The sequence below is a fragment of the Sesamum indicum genome, linkage group LG13 (assembly GCF_000512975.1).
Source record: "Sesamum indicum cultivar Zhongzhi No. 13 linkage group LG13, S_indicum_v1.0, whole genome shotgun sequence".
NCBI classification, from domain to species: Eukaryota; Viridiplantae; Streptophyta; class Magnoliopsida; order Lamiales; family Pedaliaceae; genus Sesamum; species Sesamum indicum.
The window spans coordinates 2,648,343-2,675,720 of NC_026157.1; the positions used below are offsets into that span (position 1 = coordinate 2,648,343).

Sequence of the window (27,378 nt, forward strand, 5' to 3'; positions counted from 1 at the left end):
TTTATTTATTTAGGAGATAAATGCATCAAACCCCCTTGTATTTTGTGAAATTTCACAAAGCACCCTATATATTAAAAAAATAGCCTAAAAATCCCCAAATATTATATGTAACTCAACATAGAATCTCCTTTTCCTCAAATTTGACAGCGTTGTACATGCCGGAGCTGATATGAGAAGATGGTTGATTTCATGCATTTTTGACATGCTAAAAAGACTATTTTAACCTATTTGGCTGGTTGACCAACTTTTTTAAAATTTTCAAAAATTGGTACAATTTAAATTTTATATGAAAACTAAGATAAAGACCAATAAGCCAACACCCATATTTTAATAATTATTTGAATTGTATGTTAATAAATGAACAAACTCATTAAACCCATAATCTAATTACATTTTTATCCCTTTTTATTACCTAAATTGTAATTAAATTCATAATTAATAAAATTAAGACTTATATATTATTGTAAGAATGGGGGATGCTAACTACTTATTGGCAATTAAATTTAGTTGTAATTTAATTATAATGGTAAGTAGTTCATTATTTTTTTAATCTATGCAATAATTTTATTTTTATTCTTTATCTAAATTAATATACTGATTTTACTATCAAACTAGCATTTGCCCCATGCATTGCATGGTGACAAACTTTTTGCATAAAATTAATTTAAATTATATTATTAAAAAAGTTATTTCTTTATTTTTCTTAGAAAACCTAAAATAAGAAAATATTCTCTTATTCAAATTACATCAAAAAAATAAATTTAAAGATGTTATAAATGTCAACTTGAATTTTAAATGAGATATACTTTTTATATTTCTAAAAATATGAACCTATAAATATAATTTGAACTTAATTTGGTATCAATTGTTATCATCATTGTAATGGGTCAAATCTATTAATTTTAATTTATATTATCAAAAAAAAAATATTTTTCTATATTTTCTAAGAAATGTATAAAAGTAAAAAAATCTATTTATCCAATTTGCATTAGAAAAATAAATTCAGATGGTACTGCAAATTATGTCGACATGAATCTCTAGTTAGATATAAATTTTCTTCTATATCAAAACTTATTCACTAAAAAGCAGACCTGCAAAAATAGTTTTAAATAAATTAATTATAAATATGTAATTCAAAATATTAAGAATAAAATTCACCCAATAAATAAATAAGCAAAAGATAAATAAACTAGATAAAGACATATACATGTAGCACAAATATCGCATAAGCTATTGTTAATTATATTAAATTATAAATACCAACTAATTAATCATATTTATATGGGAAAAAATACAATGTACTTTCTTGTAATATGATAAATAAGCAAAAAACTCCATCTAAAAATAAAACAGCAAATTATCTTTTTTGTTTTGAAAAAAAAAATTACCCTCTATCTAAATCATTGATTGGAGTCAATTTTACTTCATTTTTTGGAAGTTCCGCAGACGAGGACGCACTAATTCGCCTATGCATCTTTCCCCTAATTTTCTGGAGGAGTTTTCGAGTACAACGAGGAGGAGATGGAGGCCATGAGGAATCAGAAGAAGTCCACTCCCAATCGCTGGGGGAGGATTCAACATACATCAAAAGGAAGAGTACCTCTGGAAAAAAAAGGAAGAGAGAAGCGAAAATGACCTGCAAAAACGATGAAATGGGTGTCTTCGGTTCATAAGGAAAGACAAATGGATGAAAATGATAGGTGAACGGGGAAGAAGATGCATCCATGTTAAAAGTGAGGTTCGTATGTGAACAAGCTAAGTGGTTAATAAGGACTGCATGCACTGATAAAGAGTCATGATACTTTTTGCTATCGTAAAATCATGATGGCCTCGATACGTGTAGGTATTAATAATTAACTATTACTACAAAATAAAACCTCATTGATTCATAGTAGCTCGTCACATATGCACAACTACAAAGAGATAGGAATCAGTCCATTGTCAAAATTCGTAAAAACTTAAAATTGAAAACCAACATATGGAAAACGTGTTATATAGATAGGTATATGCATCATCATAAGAGGGGTCATGCAGTTTTTTCAAATCAAATTAAGTGGTCAGAGGAATTACACAATAAGTGGATGAATTATTGAATTGAGGAAGCAGTACAATGTTAGAAAGATGGCAGCAGACAAGTTGTGAACATACCTAAACATGATGAGGCAGTAGGGCAGGAGAAACATCCAATCAGACAAAACCCACAAAACAACAATAAAGATGTAGGGTGTGGGGGCATGGACAAGACAACTGAATAAAATAGTTGGCCCGTGAGCCATATGCACACGGAATAACTCAATAAATCAGTCACATGTACGAGTCGGTGTTCGGATCCCAATTCGACCCGATCGAATTTAGATATTTTTTTAATTTTTTTCAAAAGAATGGTATAAACCCGATATTTGAAATTAAAATATCGGGTTAGGGTTCGAATACTGAATTTAAAATATATATATATATATATGTGTGTGTAAAATGAAGGAATGGTTGTGTCTAAGATTACAATGCTGGTGTTTGGGATTACTTTACTTTCTCCAGTTCTCCTCACCTTCAAATCTTCTTTTGTGCTAAATTCCAATAAAAAATTCATTTTTTTTCTGTTACAAACTCTAAACTTTTAAAACGTCACGTCAAGAAAATGAAATAGGATTACCAAATTCAGATATTAATATTGTTATCCTCTTCTTTAATTGTTTGTTTAATAATATATTCAAATTTCTATCATTTGTAACTTAAAAGATACTGAAATTTTAATAAGATTTCTATCATTTTATTAAGGGCAAATTGGTGGAATTCATTCAGACGCAAAACAAAGGCATTTAGCCTGTGAATGTTCAGAGGCGAATTCATTTGCATAGGAAAGAAATTTCTGAGAAAATTGCGATCTCGAGCTCAAAATATAGGATAGTTGGCATTATTAGTCTCATACTTTGTGAGAGAACTAATATTAATCTTACACTTTAAGATTAGTCCGTTACAATATTAGTCCCATATTTAAGAAAATGTGGCAAAATTAGTTTCACACTTAACAAAAACAGTGCAAAGTGAGTCCGTAATGTTGCAAATTTTTTGATGTGAAACTAACTTTGCAATATTTTCTTAAAAAGTGGAACTAATATTAATTATTTCAGAAAATATGAGACTAATATCGCAAATCACCCTATATTTTGAATCCAAAATTATATTTTTTTTCAAAATTTTCATTGAAAAGCAAAATGCCTCTAGATTTTAAGCAGAAATTTAACTTTTTTAAAAAGAAAAAATGGGTACTCGACACCTGACGAACTTTAAGACGGGATCAAATACTTCCAGGTACCCAACCCGAACCCACATTACCCGACCAGACAAACTCAAAATAGCTACCCCAAGTTCCCAAACCGAATTACCTAAATACGAACTACCCGAACCCGACGCCCACCCATAGTGACATGAACACACACAAGGAAATAATTATCTCAAGGATAAAAATACAAAAACAAACAGAAGAATACGAAAGATGAAATTGGGACTAAACTTCCTCAGGTAAATATTCGTCATGTTCATTGAACTCCAAAAATTCAGCCAACAAAACACAAACTAAGTTAAAACTAACCTAACTGCAGTCTTTCCTCATTCCAATCGAAAAAAGCATCCTTACAGTTGTGGTATATGTCAGCAGATATTCTAAGCTATTTAGTTAACAAAAATTCGAGGAGTTCTTTGCCTCTTGCAGAAAAATGGAGGAACGAAAAATGGTACGGAGTCATAGTCCTGTTCCAAAGTTGGAGCTAAAGTTCCTTCAGAAAACTTTTACTTGTTGTAAAGGTAAATGATACTGAAGATGAAGAATCCAGCCATCTGCAATAGTCAATTTTCATAGTTAGGTCGAAACATGAAAATTAATCTCTGGAGTTCAAGCCAAAGGATAGATTTAACGGATAACTACAGAAACCTCCTCTGAGGATTGGTTAATTATCAGATACCATCCCTGATTTTTGGAAGTTACATCATAACAATAACTGCTGTTAGAAAGCCGAACATTTTTATTTGTGAAATGACTATTTTGATCTTTGTTAATCACATAACTCTTGCCTAGGATTTGGTCAAATCATAAGGACCTCGACCTACTTTAAGGATTCTTAAATTAAAATTACCATCCGAAGATTTTTCTAGTTTACAAGTACACCCTATGTGATTTATCAAAGGAAAATGATGAAATATTCTGAACATTTAAAAGACAATTTTCAAATATGCACAAAGCATAATACACGTCCAAATTTAGGTGTCAAACAATATGAAATGAATTTAAACTTAAATTCGAGTTATTCTCTCATTTTCATCCTCGATTGCCCCACAAAATGCTTTATACCTTAAAGATTCAAATTAACATCTAAAAGTTTAGAGGAGAGATAGTAGATCAGTTGTCCATGTACTAATAAGACTTATATGATAATATATTTCAAACACTCTATGGGCATACATGCTTCTCAAAAATATAAATAAAATATTGAATTAATTATCAAGTAGAACCTTTATTACTTGATGGATTTATCTTCATTCATGATCAAGTGCAAAATAATTATAATTTAAGAAGATAATATGATTGAGAAAGAGAATGATAGAGAAAATTGCAAAGTTAAATAGCATAATTAGACAAATAAGAAAAATATGGGAATAATGGGTAATGGGACGGATGTCTATTAACAAGAGTATCAATTAATTGAAAGATCAAATTTGTAAGAGGACACCAATTACCCTCTCCTCAATTCTTCAATTATAAAAGAGTACAAATTATAAAAAAAGACATATGTCAAAAATTTTAAATCATAAGAGAAGTTAGTGTAAATTATATAAATTCAAAAGGATTCGTTTATATTTCGACAAACCTCAAGGGACATAATTATTGAAAAAGTTGGTAGGCAAGGGGTTGAGTGTAATATATTGGTTTTTCCATTAAAATATTTAGCTGACAGACTTTTTCCAATATGATGTATAACAGCATGGTTATTGTAATTTGCAACAAACATGAGGAACGCAAATGTAGTTTTAGAAGTTTGTAGGATTGACTTATAATCAGACCAAACCTCATGGTTATAATTATCCCTAAATACATGCACATATTATCGATGAGTGTATGTGTGTGCGTGAGAGAGAGAGAGAGAGAGAGAGAGAGATTTACTGTAGAAAACGAAGCTCCATAATAGGGGAAAGCTGTAGTAATAAATCTCTCGTATTCATTGTGTCTAAAGGGTCGTACAGGAATCTGCAACAGAAAAATAACAAATGTCACTCTCATTTCTTAATGTCATAGCTTGCTTGCAGTAGTAAGAATTTGGATTTCTTGTAAAATATATTTAAGCATGCAAAAACCAAAAGCTCCTGAGTTCCTAGTTATAATCTTTTATATTCTTTTTTGTCCAGCAACAGGGCATAGGAACATAATATCAACTTTTTGCAATCTAGAATCATCAATTTCGGTATGTATGCATTTCTAAATGCAAAAATTGCATACAACCACTTCTGTAAATTATAGCGACAACATTAGAAATCATGCCAGAATAATTGATTATGCAAGCCAACAACTATTACCTATAGGCATTACCAACCAAGTTTTTTAATGAACACACAATAATCGCATCTCTAGAGGTCCGAATTTTTCTAACACTCAGATTCAGCAACAGCCCCTCATTTTTCAGATTGATCCCCAATGAAATGCAATTAAAAACATAGGCTGACCAGTTGTATGGGAAATTGGAATCATATAAGGTTGCTCCAACAACCCTCCTTTAATAGAAAAAAATGCTTACTGTGTTCTCAATAAGCATAAGGAAACTGTGAATCAAAAAAATGGAAACAAAACATTTACAGCATCCCCAGTTTAACACATGGGAGAGTGTGCTCAGACTTGAATGCAATAGTGGTGGTGGTTAGATTAAGAGAAACTGAGGAAGTGAGAGAACTGTGCATGAATTCAGCCAACGAGAATTCAAATCACCACCTAACCTGCCATAATTTAAGTTGGTATGACAAGTATATGCCTTTTTTTAACAAAAATAAATTACGATACAGTTTTAGCTGGTCCCTCTCATTACTGGGGGCTAACTTAACACAAATACTGAGACATTACAGGTGAACTAAGAAATGACAACTCACCTGTTTTGCAAGAGATATGCTAGTATATCCAAGCCTCTGATACTCGACCTTAAACTGGAAAACTCCATAAACATCGGGCACCTTAAATGAAGTGTGATATAGCCCCTAGAGGAAATGCAACGACATGAAACAAAGAACCCGGTGTTTGTACAAAATGTTCCAAGATTTTCAATGTATGCATATATATATATATATATACACGTATGTATGTCTTTACCTTCTGATTTGTTGACAAAGTTTTCAAGACATAGGGGCTCATCATGTAGAACTGCACTTGAACATCGTTTGCAACATATGGAACCCAACTACTACCGGACCATTCAAAAACTTCAACAGAAAATTCCTGGAAATATATAGCCATAATCAGAAAACAGTGCATTTGAGGAATTGGTTATGAAGAGTTCATAAGAGATTGAAGTTCAGAAAGCAGAAAAGAGAGCAAATAAAACTCACCAGGTCATCATTGATCCTGTATATTGGAGGCTCTTCAGTTTCACCAACTTTATTGTGCTTAACATGCACAGCCTAAGAAATCAGAACAAGCAATTAATTCAAGCTGTGGCAAGGATATAGAAAATCATTTAAACCTCAAAGTAATGAAGCCAAAAACCTATTATTGCATATATCACCTTCAGATGGCCCCTCTCGTGGAAGATCCATTTGCTAAGTTCAGTTATAAACTGTTCATTGCCGGATTTTTCATATCTGTTCGCACATTTAAAATTATCAGTAAGCTGCTACCAGAAACAGAAAAGCTGCGGTCTAAGTGAAATAAAATACAAAGGAACGGAAGCTCGGGTTCAAAGCTAGAGAGCACACACATGTATTTTCAACTCCATGAGTTCTAATCTGTGAACTGAGAACAATAACTACAGAAAAAAAAAAAAACCCTAAAGAATGATCTTGCTTTTCTTAGTGTTAAACCACATTGATCTCCCTTAAGGCAGAGCATCCATATCCTAGAAAGTAGCAAAACATTATATGTAGCAAGCTTATACCATGTAACCTTTACCTTTTAAACATAAAAGAAAAGTTATAACTTGCTATATTGGACCAGCGGCACCAGCCAGAAGCATTTAGTTTACTTAAATGAAATTTCTAGTAGAAACATGTTTAATGGGGCATGATGATATTCGAAATCCAAACCTCAACAGGAAACTCTGATTTTTCATGAGAAACTATAAAAAGTCAAAGAGCAATTGCTAGCCAAATAGGGAAAATATAACAGAGAGCTTAACTCACTTGTGTAAGCTCCCACTCTTCTGCACTCCTGATCTGAACAACCTGGTGAGATGTACTAAACTATTAACCTAAGAAAACTAGCCAAAAGAAAATTTGGATATGCTATTCTAAGCAATAAAATACCTGTTGCCAAACATTTCTAATGACCCAGATATCATAATTCGGGCATTATTCCTGGCCTGCAATTCATAAATATTAACATCAAACAGAAGTAATAAGTTCAGGGGAGACATCATTGGACCAACACACTGCTGCAAATAGAAAATAGGATTTGCACCATCAATGAAAAACCTGATGAAGAATACATTGACAAATATGTCAAAGTACAAGCAAAACCACTTGTACACCTCTCCCTATTTCTCTTGTACCTCCCTACCCACCCATCGTTGTTCCCCACCATAAGAGCTGGTATATTTAGGTAAAAGCCAATTATAAGACAAACAAAAGTCAAAGGAATTGATAAATTTACTTGTTCAATTTGGTAGAATAATTAGAGCAAACGTAAAGTAGGAAGTATATGAAACCCCCAAGAGTTCAAACCGAACTAATACTTTATCATGTTTACCTTGATCCAACACTAAGAAGAACTGTATAACTTCTAGGAGACATCATTCCAAGCCAAAAAGTTGACGTTATTCAATTTAGTATAATAGTTGATTGTTAGTAATTTCAAATTATTTAACAGTCTATTTATTCATTATCTACACAACAATTAAAAACAAAGGGGTGAATTAGTAAAATAGAAAATTCATTCTCTCCTTCCCTTTTCGCTTCTCTTTCCCACTAACTGAAACAAATGAAGCCTGAATAAAACTCAAATTTCCACAAAATTTCATCTCTGATCAATAGAAACGTGGCAGCTGACAGTTTATGACTTCTTTCATAATACAAGTCATAATTACTTCCCCAAATTTAATGACAGGAGTGAAATCCTTATGACCAACAACACAAATCAGAAATTATTTCACTGAACTTCAGTTGACACAAAATGTCTTATATGAAATCATTGATTCCTAACAAATATAATTAATAAAGACAAAAATTATTTGATTTATGTTGAGATAACTTAAAATGCATAAAATACAGGCAAATGTACTTAGATATGAATTTTTTGAGATGGTTTTCATTTGCGTTCTATAAAAGCCCTTACTACACAATCCTCTCAAGCTCATGCTCTCAACCTTGCTCTGGCTCCATTGATTACCTAGTTACCACCAGCACCACCCCAACAAACATAATGCACAGAAAGGTGCAAGATTGGTTCTCTTGGCTATCACCGACTGCATGAGAATTCCCAAATGAGGTAGGCAAATAGAAAAGAAATCAAAATAAAGATGTCATATGTGAGTGGTAAAAGCAATAATCCCCTACACATTAAAATTGGTGGTTTCGAGAAGAACCTATGGTAGTCAGTTGACACAAATGGTCTTACATGAAAGTTAGAAAATGAAAAAAAACATCAACAGTCAAAAGTTCGGAATATAAAATCAGTTGAAAACATATGTTCTTATTTGCGGCTCCATGGCCACACAAACAGTTATCAAACTATCATAAAAACGAGTGCAAAGAATGTAAATCATGTGACGAGAACTTAGGAAGAGATCCTTGACAGAGAGCAAACATAGAGGTCAATCGGAGGGAAAATCACTAATTCTGCAGCACATGTAAGCACCTCAGCGTGGGTGCAATAGCCACCAAGATGACAGATTGCTTGAAAAGAAGGTTTAAACATTTTACATCTCCCAGTTGCTAAAATTTGAAGCTCACAGTTAGCTACATGCTTCGACTCCAATACCATCAATGCAGCCATATCTTGATCCCAACCTATCCACCACTCACGCATTCAGTGGTACATGCAATTCAAACAGGACAATAGAAGAACGAACCTGCACAACTGAAACTAGAGAAATAGCAGTTCCACTAAGTGATGGCGGGCTTGACAGCTTTGAGGTTGGATTAGCAGAATACGAGGAAGAAGATGCAGAAAGAACCTTTAAAACCTAAACATTGAATGAGAACAATACAAGGATAACTCATTAAAGCAAGTTTGCATCAGTTATAAATGTTTGATAAACTGTAGCGTGTAGGAACTTCAGCAGTAAGTAGAGATGCAACACTAATCAACATTACCAAGCTATTTCCAGGATTCATCGAATGTGCAATCCCTTCGAAAAGTACAGGGGCCTGTTTCAGTTTCAAACATACGAAAAGTTGCATAAATAAGTGTAAGCAGGTTTTTTGACTCTATTTCAGATGCATAATTCATAAATGGCTCATGTTTTTCTGTTTGATAATGGAGCAAAGGATAACGAAGTCTTTTTCTTAGAAAAAAAAAAGTTTACTTTAGATAGCGTGTCAGTGTGCCTATCAAAGGGATAAAACATTGAGATCAGTGACGAGACACATGAATAGATACAAATATACATAGCATTTACAGAGGCATGCAACATAAACTTTTGCACACCAAATATAATAAAGATAAGCCCGTTTTTAAGCTTCTCAAAACCTGACCTCAATTTTCTTGCTTCCCAGAATGACATCAGATTGAATAAAATCATCAGCAGCAATTAAGGTGTGCTCTCCCTCAGTTTCTGAGACAGCATAACTGGTGTGATCAATGACCACGGCAGAGGGATCCTGTGCAGCTTAACAATGTCAACACATATAGACAGAAAGACCTGGTATAAAAATATAAAGCTGCACAACTGGGCATATGGAAGACATCTAAAGGGCAGTGTTCATTTACAGAGCAAATATTTCAGTAAGATTTTGTGCACGACCAAAGGGGTAGACAGATATTCATGGCAATGGTCCTTTATAAGTTTAGAGTTTCTGACAGAGTCAAATGAGTATAAGATGTAATGGTATGCTAACATATTCAGGATCAACTATCAGAGGACTGTTTCATGGACCTAGTACTGTGCTTTCTTACTCTTCATGTTTGCTGTCGATTATGACTACATAAAAGCAGCATAAGATACAGTGGCATGGTTTCGATGAAAATAAGACTAGGAAAGCTTGTGAAAGGAAAGATCATGAGCTGTTAATAGGTCTTATGACAGTAAATTGGTCACATGAAATTCTTAGGAGTGTCAAGTCCTTTAATAATACTTGACACAAACAAATTTCTCCATCATATCATTGGAGCAAATTATCTTTATTTAACCTGAAAATCTCTCCTGTAAGCATCATTACTGTTGGAACGTAATGTGATACCTTAATCATAACTAAAGATCACTACATTGGTTTAAGACCTGTATTCCTTAAGAGATATAATCAGAAAAAATCAAATCAATTAGAGAAGTAATGACATTTGAGAACACATATAGCCGATTAAAAGTGATGAGTTAAGATTAGTAACATGGCATTGGGCTATTCGAAAATGATTTTGTCAGAATGGATTTATATAAGTCACGAATTCTCATCCAATTAACTCAATTCGCAGTCAGCCAAGGATTCCACATCAGAAATCACAAACAAAACAAAAAGGGGAATATCCCGCACCTCATCAAAATCAACCCCACATTCAGCGGCAATGTTCCGGATCAAATCAGATGCATTTGAATCGGCGGCCAAAATCAAGTCATGCCCCGAGTCAACAAAATCCAAAACTCCCCCCATGTCCAAGGACCCTCCAAACCCTACAGAAATCTTCCAGCAATCAGAACCCAAAAGAAAACAAAACAAAACAAAAATTGTACACAAAAAGGAACAACTTGGTCCAAAACAATTCGCTTACGCTCGATGGAAGGAGAGAAAAGAATGAGCCCATCGTACAAGTACTCGCCATATCGCTTGACAGCGACGGCGGGATCATTGGCGAGCTTGAAGTCGAGGTCGAAGCCACGTGACTGCAGAGAGGAAAAGAAAAGGGAATGCGAGGATTTAAGGGACAGGTCATCGAGCAGAACAAGAATCCGACGGTCAGTGGGATGATCGGGGGAGAAGGAGAAGGCGAGGAGCGGCAGAAGTGAAATCAGATTCAGTAAGAAGAAGTAGAGTGTTGGAGATTTGAGCCCTGCCATTTGAGAGTGCTGCTGGATGGGGTTTAGGAGCGAGCCGATGCACTATATACTGTTGGAATCCTGCCGCAGAGTTGGGGATTCGACCATCGAGTGGCAGTGTGGAGTACAGGACAGTTTTTGCTATATTTGTTTTCATTTTCAAGTTATTTTACTATATATATTGTCCTGTAAAAATATCTTATTTAAATATTTTAATTGATTTAGTATAAATATATATACATATATATACATACATATATAAATCTATATAAAAAAGAAAATAATTTGACAATAAACATAAATTTTTATCTCCCAAAACACAATATTAAATATAGGGAAAGTATTATTTTAGTCCGCTAAATATGCCTAATTTTAATTTTAGTCCAATAACTATGTTCAATTTTTTTTAGGTCCAGTGACTTACGAAATTGCTTACTTTTAGTCATCTAGCAGATTTTCGGATAATTTTACCCCTATTCAACTTTTGAAAGGCAGTTTTAGTCCATATGTACTCATAGGGGTAAAATTGTCCAAAAACTGCCAGATGACTAAAAGTAAGCAATTTCGTAAGTTATTGGATCTAAATAAAAATGAACATAGTTATCGGACTAAAATTAAAATTAGGCATATCGCATACTTATTTATCTTTGTTTTTCTCTTTTTATCTCCACAAAACACTCAAAAAACGAATCCAACACTATGTTTGTTTTTAGCTATGTTTTCATAACCAAATTGGGGATCAAATTGATCAAATTATTGGGTCACTGATTCAGTCGAATTGAAAAAATCAGTTGACTAGACATTATTATATATATTTATATATGTAACATATAATATATTATATATAATAGATTACATAAATATAATTCATAATAATATTTTATAAAATGGTACAGTTTATAATAATTTAACAATAAAAAGCGACAACCCTCTTGAAGGAAGTAAATTAAATTAAAATTTAAACCTAACAACCGTACCTTCGCCAGTAATGAGCTTGTGTGACGCTTTGAGATTGTCTTCTGGTCGGGTATTGGGGGAGAGTTGGCTACCGATTGGCGAGGAGCACTTAGCGGTAGCTCCGGCCAACGCAAACTTAGTGAGTGAAGCGGAAGAATTAACAGTTTATTGATTTTGTATCAATTCATAATTCTTGTGATTGCTTTGTGTTAAGTGCAATGTTCCCTTGTGAATATAGTAAGACTTTGTGTCTTGAGCCTAAGTGGTTAAGTGTTTTAAAAATTGAGCTTATGTGGATGTTCAATTTTTCCTATGTGGCTATGTGATTGTGCTTTAGTGGTCGTATGTTATATTTTTGTGGCCCAAGTGTTTAGAGGCCCACTTACCCGATTCACTTGGACGGCCCACTATCGACCAACGACCCGTTTTTGACCCGATCTGAGCTGCTCTTAATCGGGTAATCCAAGTTTTTTCCTCATTTCTCTCTTCTCCTTCACCCGAACTACTCTGTTTCTCTCTCCTATCTTCTCTGTAACGTTTCCCCCTTCAAAATCTCCGGCTTCCATGGGATTCTTCCTTAGCCAAATCAAATGGCTGAGGAACGAGACTCTATTGCTTTGTGCATCTTCACTCCTTTATAAGGGCTTCCTCCCCCTCGGCCAAGAGACACCAAAAACAGAGAGAAAAAACCAAACAGCTATCTTCTATTCTCCAACCTTCTTTGTGAAATCTGTGTGATTAAGATCTCTGTGACCAAGAAAGAGAGAGATCTGTGTGATCGAGAGACAAAACCTTTGTGGTGTTTTTCGGGTAGTAGTGCAACCGTGAATCGGGTTGTGGGTGCGGCACTTTTGTGTGTTCAAAGGATCTGGCTTGAATATGAGCATAATTGATACTGCAATATTCTTTTCGTTTGATTTGTTCACATCTTATGATTTTTGTAACCATTATAATTTATGTAATTATTTTGCTCTATTAAAGAGTTTCATACTCTATATTCATTTGTAAAAGTTGGATAGGTATTTCTACTATCCTCCCAACAGCTGACCTGGCTATAAAGCGATTCAGTGAAGCGACCTTCCCTGTCAACTGCTGCACTTCCTTTATCGATTTCGGCGATCCCAACTGCATGATCGCCCTTATCTTCTCCGAATTTGCCTCTATTCCCCACTCGCTAACCATATAACCCAAGAACTTACCCCCTCGTACCCTGAAAGTACACTTGGATGGATTCAACCTCATGCCATAGGATTGCATGATGCTAAAAGTTGTTCGCAGGTGCGCCAACATGATCGCATTCTTGTTTGCTTTTGACCAACATGTCATCTACATACACCTCTATCGTGCTTCCAATGTGGTCCTTAACATTCGATTTACCAGCCTTTGGTAGGTCGCACCCGCGTTCTTCAATTCGAAGGGCATCACATTGTAGCAGTAGACTCCTTTCTCAATCAAATTACCTAAATACCCCTGTTATTTTAAGGCATTTTCACATTTATAGTTGACTATTTTGACTATCTTGATCAATTTTGACTAGGGAATAAAGCATTTCTTTGGAGGGCCCTTGATTTAGGATGACGTGGCAGCATCTCGAGAAGAAACGTGTCACTCTCCTAGACGGTACCGTACGGCTATAAATAGCCTCATTTATGATTATTTAAATCACGTTTTATCTCATCATTTTTACCATCATTTTGTGATCTCGTTCGACCTCATTTTAATCTTTTCGACCCCACATTTCTAACTTAAGTATCAGATGGCCATCACCGAGGGCTACTCGGCTATCTCACGTTTGCTTTGTTCTCAGGATCCACCAACAGGTAGTTTGAAAGAAGGATTCAACTACCCAACTTTGCGATCTAACCCTGCGACCCGATCCTGATTTCGCGCGACCTACATCAATAATCTATTAATTAATTTTATTAATATATTAAAAAATAATTTAATATTTTGATTATTACAAAATATATTTTATATAGAGATTTAATAAATAAAACATAGTAAAATAGCTGCTGATGCCCATTTAAAATTAATGAATTAATTATTAATTGAAAATTGTTGAGATTAAAAAGTATAATGTAGTTTAGACTTACATTAGAAGTTGGTATATAATAAACAATACATGAAGTCATATTATTCTTTTCCAGAAAAGTATTTTGGCACCCCTTGTACTTTTGATTATTATGAAAAGACCCACCGAGAGTATTTCTTTTTTTGAAAAATTATATTGAAGTTGAATCGGCTCAATAGGGGTATTTTTGGGCTTTTGTTGATATTTTTATGACATCATCAATTTTTGGGTCAGACAATAGGGAAGGGGTTTTCAGTGTAATGATATTGACGTTTTTAGTGGGTGTATGAGTAATTTTCAAAAGATAGGAATAATTTCTATAAATAGACAAATGGTTCAACGAATGTTATTATAATTCTTCGTTAATAAAATGATCTCGTTATAGTTACAAATATTCTTCTATTATTTAAAAAGTTACGATACCTCCCAATAATAACATTAGCCCAAAAATTGACCTATTCCGCTAAGGTTTCATTTAAATTTTTTATTAAATTGATCAAAATGTTCTTTATGGATCTTAAATTATAATTATAAATTTTTCATAATTTTTATATTTATTATATAATAACGTCGCTCCAACATCAAACTTTTAACATTCTTTTTTTATTTATAATAACATCCTTTCGATATTATATTTTTTTTATATTTTATTATTTTCTTTTTAAAAATGAAAATTTTGAGCAATCATAAAGTTGACATTTCTACCTTACCATTCAAAGACTATAATTTTTCAAATAGTAAAAAATATATTTAATTATATAAAAATCTAAAAAAAAATATTATCTATACTAATAAAAAAAAAATCACTCCTCACTCACAATTGCCGATTTATGGCACCATCACATAAAATTTTAAAATACCAAATATATCTTTAAATATTTGTATCAATATAATTATTTATTTATTTCAAAAGATCAAAATCATTTTCTAATCTTTAATATATTGTCATACTTGTCCTTCACTTTCCTTTATATTAACTACTTGATCATTTGTAATCATATATAAATTAAAAACACGCAAATATTATGTGTTACTAAGGCTAGTTTACCATAATGAAAAAAGATTAAATGCAATTTACTCCTCCGTGATATAAAAAGTGAGCAAATACACTCCTGTAAATAAAAATTAATAAATTATCCCTTATATTTCGAAAAATGAAGCAAATTACCTCCTATTAATAATATATATAGAGGGACAATTTACTTTATTTTTTAAAACTACATTAAATAAATTGTATTTTTCCCCAATAGAAAAAGATGAGGCAGGGGAGTCCATCATACATGGGATGGGATTTGATAGTTCACAGCCGAGCCGGGTCAAACAGACGCGTTATTTGTTTCAAGGAGTTGTCCAAAAGTGGGCCCCATCACCCATACTTCTTTCTTTCACACGTGCGAACGATGTCGGGGTGCTCTATTTATGGGACCACTGTCCACGCGTGCCCCTTCTCATTAGGAGTACGCATTACTTAACTACACATAAAATATTTCAATTCTATTATATTTTATTGCTATAATTATATTTATATCCCCATATTTCTAGTACATTAAAAAAAAATCATCTCTGTCTTCGAAATAATTATATATATTAATAAAAATTATCAATATTATTTATACAAATTATATTTATTTTTTTAAAAATTACACACGCACTTGAAAACTAAAAAACGTCAACATTCATTATACAAACTATTATATTTTTCTTTTTATTCTTACGGATAGTTTTTGTAATTATATAAAAGACGTGGATGGTTTATAGAAACAGGTCACAAGTTATGAAGTGCAAATATAATTATTTTTATTTTATTTTATATCTTATTTTTATGCATAAATATTAATTTGTATTTGCTTTATACTCATACATTATATATATGAAATTTGCACCATTTTATATCTAGAATAATATTTTATAAAGCAAATAGCAATTTAAAATAAATAATATTCAACATTATAAATATATTTAATATTAAATAAAATGTACTTTCAAAATAATGTCAAAAAAATAATTTCTTGAGTCCGAAAATAAATTTAACTTACAATCAACGCATCTTGTAACTTATTTAATTATGGACGTGTTACTTGTTTTAGAAAAAAGAACTTATAAAAAATAAGATGTTAAGAGCTTATAAACTTTTTAAAAAAAAAGCAATGAATATTTTAACAAATTCCTTCAAATTATTGCAAAATTTGTCATTACTCACATTTTATAAATTCTATAATTTTATTTTATCCAAACATTTCATAGAAATATTTCTAAAATAAGATCTAACAGTTTAAAAGATACATAAGCTTGTAAAGACTCTATAAACTCAGCCAAACAGCCTCTTACTCAGTCGTTTACGTACTTTTTTCCTAGCCTCTTAATCAGCCGTTTACGCACTTTTTTCCTTGCCTCTTAATCAGCCGTTTACGTACCTTTTTCCTTTTTTTGTGAGCTCGTGATAATCAATCAAGGCCGAGCTTCAATTGTGTTATGGTATGATAATAACAAAGAGTGGTTGCTGATGATCCAAATTGTCCCTACAAAATAGATTAGTATCTGAAAAAATACATCATTAATATATTCTGACATTTTTCGGCTTTTTTATATGAGATTTCTCCCTCTTCGCTAATACATAATTAATCCTCACATTTTTTTTTAATATAGAAAAATATTATCATCGTCTATCCTCAACCCTGTCACGCATCAATTCCATTCCAACGAAGCGTGATATTAATCGATTTTTTTATATTATTTTTCTCTATAAAGTAAAATATCAATTTGGGGAAAGAAAAAGTATATGTAATTTAATTTTATGTTTGTTGTTGAAAAATCAAAAGTGAAGATAATTTGGGTCAATTTTCTAAAAGAGAGCCAAACTAGGACAAATGACTTCAATTCAAAGTCTTTTAAGTTGACCTTTATGTGTTAGATGACTTGTGAGTCTTCTTTATTGGAAATTACCATTTTGGTATTTGTTATATGTTCCTAATTATTATTTTTATTTTCCATCATGAAAGTATTGCACTTTTTTAATATTTATTTGGATTAAATTATTGCACTTATTTTATATTTTAATTTGAAAGTTTAATTTAATAAGAGGGTGTTTTGCAATAACTTCTGCTTTTGGGGTAAGAATGGGTGTTTGTACAATTCATTTAAAACGAGTACTATATTTTTTTTTATTGAAAATAAACTGAAAAAATACTTTTTAATCATAATTTTTTTTTTAATTTTGAACTACTTAAGTTAAGTTTTGTTTTTTAATTTAAAAGCTACAAGCAATTCCCTGTCAACTTCTGTAATTTTACCTATAAAATTATAAATATTTTATTGTTTTTACGTAGCATTTCGACTTGGAATTTTTATACTTTTTTTAATTTTGAATTTTATTTTTAAATACATTCAACTTTTATTCGAACTAAAGTTATAACTTTCTCCACGATTTATTTATAAAGGTAAATACAGACCCTCGACTTATTTTTACTACAGAGTTAGAAGTTATTGCAAATAAAAGTAAAAAATAATAAAAAAAAGGGATAGATCCTTCGCTTAGTTAAATTGTTGACACTAATAAAAAATTGAATATAAATTTAAATTTATTCACGATTGTCTTATTACTAACTTATTACAAAGTAAACAAATACAAAAATCTTCACCTCTTATAGGGGTGGTTTGGTTAGAAAAAAAATTATTTGACATGCAATAAGTCAGTGATATGTCAATTAAAAATAAATATATATTTACATTTAATTTTTTAACTAATATCTGTAAATTTAATAAATTTTGACTAAAGAATAAATTTAATTATTAGATGAAAATAACGTAAAAAATATTAAATTTAATTTTTTTAAATTTTAAAAAATATATATAATTACACTAAATTTTAAAAAATTACGGCGTAATTATCACAATACAAAAGATATGAACATGATGCCGGAGGAAATAATTATTAATTATTACGTATTATGTAAAATTTGGAATTAGACAACAAACTCCAGTAAAGCGTGGGGCGGGCATTGTCCTCGTGACCACTGACCGCCATGTCCCAATCAACCCCCTCACCTCCCCAACATTAACAACTATCACTCCAATAATTGACACAGTTCACACACTAACGTTGTTCGGTGTGTTCTCCGGCGGCCGAGGAAGTGCGATGACAGCCGGTGGTTCATCAACGGGGCGGCTGCCGTCTTGGAGGGAGAGGGAGAACAACAAGAGAAGAGAGAGGAGGAGAAGGGCCATTGCCGCCAAAATCTACTCCGGGCTTCGAGCTCAGGGCAATTACAAGCTCCCCAAGCACTGTGACAACAACGAAGTTCTCAAGGCCCTTTGCGCGGAGGCTGGTTGGGTTGTTGAAGAAGATGGCACCACTTATCGCAAGGTCAAATCAACAATCGATACTCCGTTCGAATTTATCGCTCTTATCTCTTAACTCTTTCTGGTTTTAACTTTGGGTGGAATTGCCTGATTTTGTTTTGTGTTTCTTGATTTGTATAGCTTTGGATCTAATCTGCATATCCATGAATCTTGGAAATACGCCTTTCTGAATTTTGGTGATTAATTATTGGAGTCTCCCCTGAGTTAATTCAGGAAGAGAATGGCTTTACTTCTGCTGTTTGTAGATTTTGTGGGAAAGAGCTATGAAACATCAAGATGCCTATATTAGTTTTAAGATATATCTAACGAGTTTTCTTTATAATTTTGTACGTTTTTTTGGTTGCCTTTACTATTTTATTACATGCTTCCTCAATGCATTTTTGAAGGTAATTAGGACTTTTCTTTGATGTTCATCTTCTGATTCTTGAATTAGTCAAACTTATGTTGTGACTGAAATCAGAGGGTCAATCTTCTTGCTGAATTTTGAAGATCTAATGTCTAGATTTCATGATACATGTTATAGTTGTGTTTGAACTGAGCTTTCCATCAGGAGTACAGCTTCTTCCTCACGATGATTTGATCTCGATTTCTTGTTCCTTTTTCGTTTTTGCTGAACAATTTGCCATGTATATGTTTCTAAGTATTTTGTATGGTTTTTTATACACATAACGGTAATGTTTTATTGGTATCTTGATGTCTGGTACCTTCTGATGCTAAATATCTGCTGTAATTTCACTTTTTCTCAGGGATGTAAGCCACCCCCAGCTGATACTCCAATGACCTCGACAAATATCAGCGCGTGTTCGTCAATGCAACCAAGCCCGAATTCTTCTGCGTTTCCCAGTCCCTTGCCTTCTTACCATGCCAGCCCTACATCGTCCTCATTTCCAAGTCCATCGCGCTGTGATGGAAATCCTACCTCCTTCATTCTCCCTTACCTTCGCAACTTAGCTATCCCATCCTCCCTTCCTCATCTGCGTATATCTAATAGTGCCCCCGTTACCCCACCTCTTTCCTCTCCGACCCGAAGTTCAAAGCCCAAGCCTCATTGGGACTCTATCCCCAATGGTTCATTAAATTCTTTTCTTCACCCTATTTCCGCTGCCTCTGCCCCATCTAGCCCTACACGCCGTCAGCGTTTTACACCAGCGCCAATTCCAGAATGTGATGAATCTGATGTCTCAACGGTTAATTCTGTTCGGTGGGTCAGTTTCCAGTCAGGGCCAGCCCCAGCTGCTCCCCCTTCACCTACTTATAATCTTGTTCAAGCTGTAGCTCAGCAGACTTCTCTCCAGGGAAAATTTGTTTCTTGTAGTGAATTGGGATGGGGATCAGCGGCAAAGAGGGCACAGGGACCTGAATTTGAGTTTGAGAGTGGTGCAGTAAAAGCATGGGAAGGTGAAAAGATACATGAAGTTGGCATGGATGATCTGGAACTCACACTTGGAAGCGGAAAAGCTCATGCTTAGTGTTCCAGCTATTAAGGCCAAAGAAACCATTGTCTTCATATCCGTAAACTCCTTATTTGTTCAACAATTGCTGCCAGAGCCATTCATAGCACGTTGCTTGGATCTCATATCTACATAAATGTTTCCATTGGCTGCATACTGTTTCGTGGGCAACCAATATTACTTGAACTTAAACGGCTCAGCTGATGAGGAGACGATGACTTGGCGAGCTACATAGAACTAAATTCTATACAGTAGTAGTTTTGGGGCAATTAAATGGAGAAAGCACCGTCTTTGGCTTGTTTGTTCATCCCCATTGATCAAGAATTCTGTTTCCGTTGCATGTGGCATGGCTACACAAGCTCGAGATGTGCAATTGCTTCTGTTCTTTTGTCAAATAGACTGCTACTTGGCTACTGGTTCAAGTACTAGTTTGTTTCTCTGGCTGGGTGGCCAGTTCTGTTATATCTGAGTTGCCACAAATTATCATCATTGACATCATTGGCAGAATGATCAATTGGCCCTCTGGAGTTAAGAATGTAATATTAGAATGTTATGGTCAAGACATTGTGTCCATGTATCAAATACTACAGTTTGTTTGAGAATTTGTTCTACTGCCAATGAAGTGTCAACGTAATGCTTAAAATTGAGGTTGCAGTGAATATGAGGTCATGAGTTTAAATACAATCAAATTTGTAGATATTTATCTCAGTTTATATGTCAGATTGTTGTAATTTTGGTATGTTGATCAAATATTTTGAGATATAATAATATAGTTACTGTTTTTACGGATTATCTGTCCAAGGTTTTAAGTGGCAACAAGTGAATTACAGAGGAAAGGTATAGTGAAAAAGGGAGGGATGGGAAAAAATAATACTTTTTATTTTATTTTATTTGGTACCACAGACTAAACTGTGAGAGAAAGATTATTATTATTATTATTATTATTATTATTTTGTAATTTTACCAATTATTTTTTTCATTATTTTATATTAGATAAAAGCTAAGATAATATGAAATAGTTTTAAATTATAAAAAAATCTAAAAAGCAAACCTGAAAACTTATCAACGAAAATATGCATCAGAAGAAAAATAAAGAAAACCAATATCTCAAATAAAAGAGTATTTTATTATTATTATTATTAATAGTAAAATAATGTCTAGAGGTGATGTAAAAGCTAAGATAAATAGGTTGAAATTTATGCAAATGATATATTTTTATAATATTTAAAGATAATATAATATTTATTATTATAGTAAAATAATGTCTAGAGGTGTGATGTATTGCTACTTTTGCTTTTATTATTTAATTTTTCCGCTCAATTTAAATGAAGATAAAATTAGATTTTGGAGATTTTCATATACATTTAGTTTTATTTTACTTTTATTTATTTGCTTTAATCAAATATGAAGTTTTCCTTGTACATGTCAATTTTCTTATAAACCTATTTCCCATCCGAATCAAATAAGCTCTTAATATGAGACTAAATTAATTTACACCTCAAAATAAATTAAAATAGATGTTTACCAGCCTAAAAATAAATAAATTGCAGTTCACACCCGACCATACCCAGATTTAAGTTTTTTTTACCTATTTTTTCTGCCAATCATAATAATTAAATTAAATTTTTTTTTTAATTCATAATTTATCAATAAACTCAGAATTATTGAGACCAATTCATAAATAACTCTTTTGTTTTTATAGAATTGTTTAAATAATATATCATTTATTATGCCTGATGGGTATGTCCCAAGAACGATTGACCCAAAAAAAAATGCTAAGCCCAAATCAATCCCACCTCTCCAAAAGAGAGGCAGCCCACCCAAGGGCGTTGAAATTAGCCCAGAAAGGAAGCACTTTACAGCATGGTTCGACCCAAGACGAGGGTCCACCGGGACCTGTTCAAGAAGGGAGCCCGCTCCATCAAAATTGGATCAGGGAAGAATCCCAGTATGAAGACCTGCTATATCTTTCCAAAATCAGTTTGAGGGAAAGAATGTGGCCTCAAGAAAGAAGGGCGTTGAAATTAGCCCAGAAAGGAAGCACTTTACAGCATGGTTCGACCCAAGACGAGGGTCCACCGGGACCTGTTCAAGAAGGGAGCCCGCTCCATCAAAATTGGATCAGGGAAGAATCCCAGTATGAAGACCTGCTATATCTTTCCAAAATCAGTTTGAGGGAAAGAATGTGGCCTCAAGAAAGTGGACTCTTCAACTTAAGAGGACTCCCCACCAAGCAAGAGTCTTTCGAAGGAGGAGCCCTTCATCATCTGAAAACTTGCTGATCAATGAACGGATAATGTATTGAAATTGTTTTAAAATTCAATTTTACCACTTCAAGTAAATATTATTGCTTATCGAGATATTGAAAAGTATACCCAACATGATATAATGTATTTATATATGCAGGAACCCCGGGCTATCAAGGGATAAGACATGAAGCTTTGGTGGGGAGCAGATTAAAAGCGCCGAACAATTAATGAATTTTTTGTCCCAACTACATTTTCAGCCGTGTAATAATTTTTGGGAATATTTGAATATGTAAAATGGGAATTGGCTCTTGGCGTTTCAACAAACACATTTTTTTATGGGAATGAAAAAATTACAATTTACCCGAGAAATGAGTAAAAAAATATCTATAAAAAATACAGTAGCAAATTAGCCTCTGTGTTTTGAAAAATAAAGTAAATTACTTCATATCTAAACCATTGATAGGAGGTAATTTGCTTCATTTTTTGAAATATAGAGGGCTAATTTGCTAATTTTTTGTCTATAGAGGTTTATTTGCTCATTTCAGGTATCATAAAATTAACTGCATTTAACGCTCGTGGTAATATGTATTGTGTTTTTAGGTTGAAAAATGGTTGTTACTTGTTTTGACAGAATCTTTGCAGTGTTGCAGGCTTTAACAATTGTTGTTAGTAGTTGGAAATTGTTGTCATTAGGTGGACAAACATTTTAGGGGTTCCAAGAGGTTTAAATAAATACAGCATTGCAAATAATACAAACAATTGCAGGTTTAAAGATATTGAAATTTCATTACAACATTAAAATACACATTACATCAAAATCGAACTACTGTTAGTTCAATCTCATCATAAGATAAATAGATGGAAATTTATGCAAATGATATATTTTTTTGTATATATATTTATAATATTTAAAGATAATATAGTCGTTATGTAAAAAGATAATAACAAAGTAAATAAAAATCAATTATGAAGTAGCAAAGTGACGTTAATAAGAAAAAACACCCAATACACACATCTGACTTCAAGGTGCTAAGCAGCATTTGATGCTGAAATTCAGACGTTAACGCGCTGTGATTTGACAATTCAATGACTTGAAATGTAATTCTCAAGTGTTAAAAAAAAAAAAAAAAGGAAAATCACCCAATGCCATATTGAGTAAGAGTGAAAAGACATTTAACCCCATGCTTTATCCTCAAATTCCTGCATGGTCCCTCTAATTCTTACTCACCCGATCTTGGAAAGTATCTCACACATTGATTTGTACGATGAGCCACCATGTCCTAGACTGTCCATTCCACTCAGTTTCAACTGTTTAGCTTTCTCCCTCATACGTTGCCCTTCTTTATGCTCAATTAAACTCCTAGCCAATCTCTCTATCTCTTCCCGCCCCACCACTTGTTTCGTCGGCAACACCCCTGGCCGCACCGCCACGCCCACCTCCTCCACCAAGAACGTCGCGTTCATTCTCTGCTCCGCGTAGAGCGGCCACGCAATCATTGGCACGCCATTTGTGATGCTCTCCAGCGTTGAGCTCCAGCCACAGTGTGATAGAAACCCTCCCACGGCAGGGTGGCTCAGGATTTCAACTTGTGGGGCCCATGTCGGGACTAGCAATCCCACGTCACGAGTTCGGGTCGAAAACCCTTCGGGTAAATAGGTTGGAGTGTCGTCCGAGGTGTTGTGTATGCTCAAATAAGCGTCGTCCATGCGGCCTCTTGTGGGCGGGCGCACCACCCAAATGAATCTCTGACAGCTTAGCTCTAATCCCCAAGCTAGCTCGGTCATTTGTTCTGTCGACAGCATTCCACCACTCCCAAATGACACAAAGAGTACGGATTCGTTAGGTTGCCGGTCCAACCAACTTATCAACTCGCTTGTTGGACCGGCCGGTTCAATTGGCCTCCTTAGTGGACCGATGGGGTAAACGGGGATATTCACTATGGATCTCAAGGTTTGGTTCTCCCTGAGAGCTTGGATTGTTTTGGGCTCCAAATCCTCCCAAGAATTGAACAGAATCCCATCAGATAAAGGAATTTGTTTCCCCATCCTTACATACTCATCGTACTGCTGATCATTCCGGTCCAGCATCGGTTCCACGACGTCCTCCGGTCGAATCGGTTTGCAGCCCGGGATTCTCAAGTCCTCGAGTTGATCAACGTATTCCCCCTCGATTTCTTGATCGAGAACCGGGCAGTACACGGTTAAGGCAGTGAACCATGCCGTGCTAGGAACATAGACATACTTGGCAATGTTGAGCTCGGCGGCGATGGGCAGCGCATCCGTGCCGAAGTGGTCAACGAAGAGGGCGTCGGGGCGGCGGTCCATGGCGTCGATGGCGGAGCGGATGACAGGCAAGGCCTCGCGGACCATTAGGCAGAGTTGGGTGACGACTTGGGTGGAAGGACCCACGAGGTGGGAGATATCAACCGGTGGAAGTTGGATGATTTGAACTAGCTCCTTATGGACGTGGAGGTTGAGGAGCTTGGACTCCGGCGGCGCGACGGCGGTGGTGACTTGAAGAACGGTGACCCTGACGTTGTGGTGAGCGGCGAGGCGATTGGCGAGAACAACCACAGGGATGAGGTGGCCCATGCCGGGGCTGGAGAGAATAGCAACATGAAGATTACTAAAGGAGCTATCCATGGCTTTCTTTCCACAGAGTGGGGGGAGAAGTGGATAGTCTAGATATATGTGCCTGGTTGATAATCATAACCTTATATGGTCACCACAACGTAAAATCACGTCAATGTTTATTTAAAACTAGCGTGTGAAAAGTACTACCATCAACGTTTTCAAGGGAAAATTATTTTAATAATGCCAAAAATAATTATTACAAGAACAGTATGGTTTTGAAGCTTTTGAAAAAGTAGACAGCACTACAATTTCGAATATGATTCTGCTATTTTTATAAAAAAAAATAAAAATTTACTAGCACCGAAAAATAAAATAAAATTGGAATAGCACCGCTATCCAACATAGCGGTGCTAATCTAAATTCTTGGGACCACATATTTGCATGTCTAATACTTGAATACTTCTTTGTTATAACATCAAATGTTGTGGTGTAATAATTGAGGTGCAATGTTATGAATTCTTACTAACATGTTTGGTAAACTTCACAATAAGTATTTGTTTTCAAAAAAAGTTAAAATCATGATATTTTGTAAAATCATGGCTTGATATAAGAATCAAGGCATAAATTATTTATATTTTTGAAAAATTATATATATACATACTCGAAAGTCGAAACGTCAACATTATTTATAAAAATTATTTCAGATTTTTGAAAAATCATACATATATCTCTAGAAACGTCAATATTATTACAAAAATCATCTTATTTTTTTTACTGTCATGAATAGTTTCTCAAAAAATAGAAAATATTGTATAAATAGCACATAAATTAGGGATGTAAATATAATTAGTCCTTATTATGCAGAAGAAGTGGAGATGAATCGACGCATAATCTGAACGAAAAGGACTTATGATTGGGGTGTTTGGTTTTGTTGACAAACTGAAAAGAACTGGGCAGAGTATTGAGGTTGTTGCCATTAATGTGCAGCTCATTAAAATGCAGCTCCATTAATGTGCACTTATTACACGGTACTGCCTGCTTTCTGAAAAGCTCCAAAACCTTCCTATTCTTGTAAATTTTTTTTTTTTTTTTTTTTGCATTATTAACATGATGTCTCCCGTTTTCAAACCTGGATTGGATATCAGTCGGTTGGACCGGTTCGACTGTGAATCGGATCAGTGGCCGGTCCGATTACGAGGTTACAAATCGGGTGGTCAAATTCGGTAAGAATTGGTCAAAAACTGGACCCCTTCAGCTTTGAATTTTGTTGAGCGAGATGTCAGAGTTTCTGGAGACTGTCGGAGGTGTATGTTGTGTTGGAGTGTATAGGAACCGGAAGAAGGAGGAGATGTGGTGGGGGTAAATTAAAGAAGACAATTAGGCTAGAGTTTGATGTTATTAATTTTGTTTATAAATTATTATTGTTATTAATTCATTTGAATTTATTTCAAAATTTTATAAAATTTCTTATTTGAAAGCATTTTGCCTTTTAGCTTAATTGAGTTATATATCATGTGTTTATATAATATATGTACGTATATATATAGTATGATCGGGGTTGATTGTTACTTTTTTAATTCAATTTATTTAATTGAGTCAGTCATCCAGTAATTTGCTCGGTTCAATTTCTTGTCCGATTTTTAAAACATTGAACTATCAACACCCTCGATCAACATCCTTAATTTTTTATATTTTAGATTATAAATATTTATTAATTTTTTTTATGGAGTACTTTTTGAATTATCTAAGTATATATGAATTTATGATAATTGAAATAAAGAACACGTAAATATAAAATAAAATAAAAAATAAATATGAAAAAGATAAAATTTTAGATAAGAACGTAAATATAAAATAAAATAAAAAATAAATATGAAAAAGATAAAATTTTAGAAAAGAAAGAAAGATTTACTAATATAAAAAGAAAAGTCCCTCTGCACTTAAAAATTAATGACACTGCATTGTCAATTTTTTGTGAAGTAAAAAATGCCTTTCATGATAAAATAATAAATTTATTCTACTTTTTAAAATTTATATTAATTAATAAATTATTATTTTTTTATTTTTTTTTTCATTAATATGATGTACTGGTTATACATTTTACTTTTATTTATAATATATTATAAAATTTGAAAAATTATTTATTATATGCACGTAAAAACGAGTTCCACAACAATCAGGAAAGGAAAAGAAAAAAAAGAGAGAGAAATTAAATTGGTATTATTTTTCTACACAAGGGTAATTTTGTCAGTGCATTTAAAAAACATACCAATAAACCATTAGACTTTATTAATAAATATTTAAAATTAATGAAGTTTTATTTAATTTTTGACTGATATGTG

The 27,378-nt window shown here is 33.5% G+C and overlaps 3 protein-coding genes across 3 annotated transcripts; 1 reads left to right on the forward strand and 2 right to left on the reverse strand.

Moving 5' to 3' along the window:
• Positions 3,500–11,506, reverse strand: LOC105176176 (dolichyl-diphosphooligosaccharide--protein glycosyltransferase 48 kDa subunit). Its single transcript, XM_011098906.2, has 13 exons — positions 11,111–11,506; positions 10,876–11,012; positions 9,883–10,008; positions 9,502–9,555; positions 9,258–9,371; positions 7,495–7,550; positions 7,372–7,413; positions 6,759–6,834; positions 6,583–6,654; positions 6,347–6,472; positions 6,130–6,234; positions 5,156–5,239; positions 3,500–3,834 (listed from the first exon to the last, which is right to left on the reverse strand). The coding sequence occupies exons 1-13, from the start codon at positions 11,394–11,396 to the stop codon at positions 3,787–3,789; spliced, it is 1,326 nt and encodes a 441-aa protein (XP_011097208.1). The 5' UTR covers positions 11,397–11,506; the 3' UTR covers positions 3,500–3,786.
• On the forward strand, positions 18,382–20,921 carry LOC105176178 (BES1/BZR1 homolog protein 2-like). Its single transcript, XM_011098907.2, has 2 exons — positions 18,382–18,766; positions 19,509–20,921. The coding sequence occupies exons 1-2, from the start codon at positions 18,539–18,541 to the stop codon at positions 20,229–20,231; spliced, it is 951 nt and encodes a 316-aa protein (XP_011097209.1). The 5' UTR covers positions 18,382–18,538; the 3' UTR covers positions 20,232–20,921.
• LOC105176179 (anthocyanidin 3-O-glucosyltransferase 5-like) lies at positions 23,471–25,189 on the reverse strand. The gene has a single exon (XM_011098908.2). The coding sequence runs from the start codon at positions 25,103–25,105 to the stop codon at positions 23,687–23,689; it is 1,419 nt and encodes a 472-aa protein (XP_011097210.1). The 5' UTR covers positions 25,106–25,189; the 3' UTR covers positions 23,471–23,686.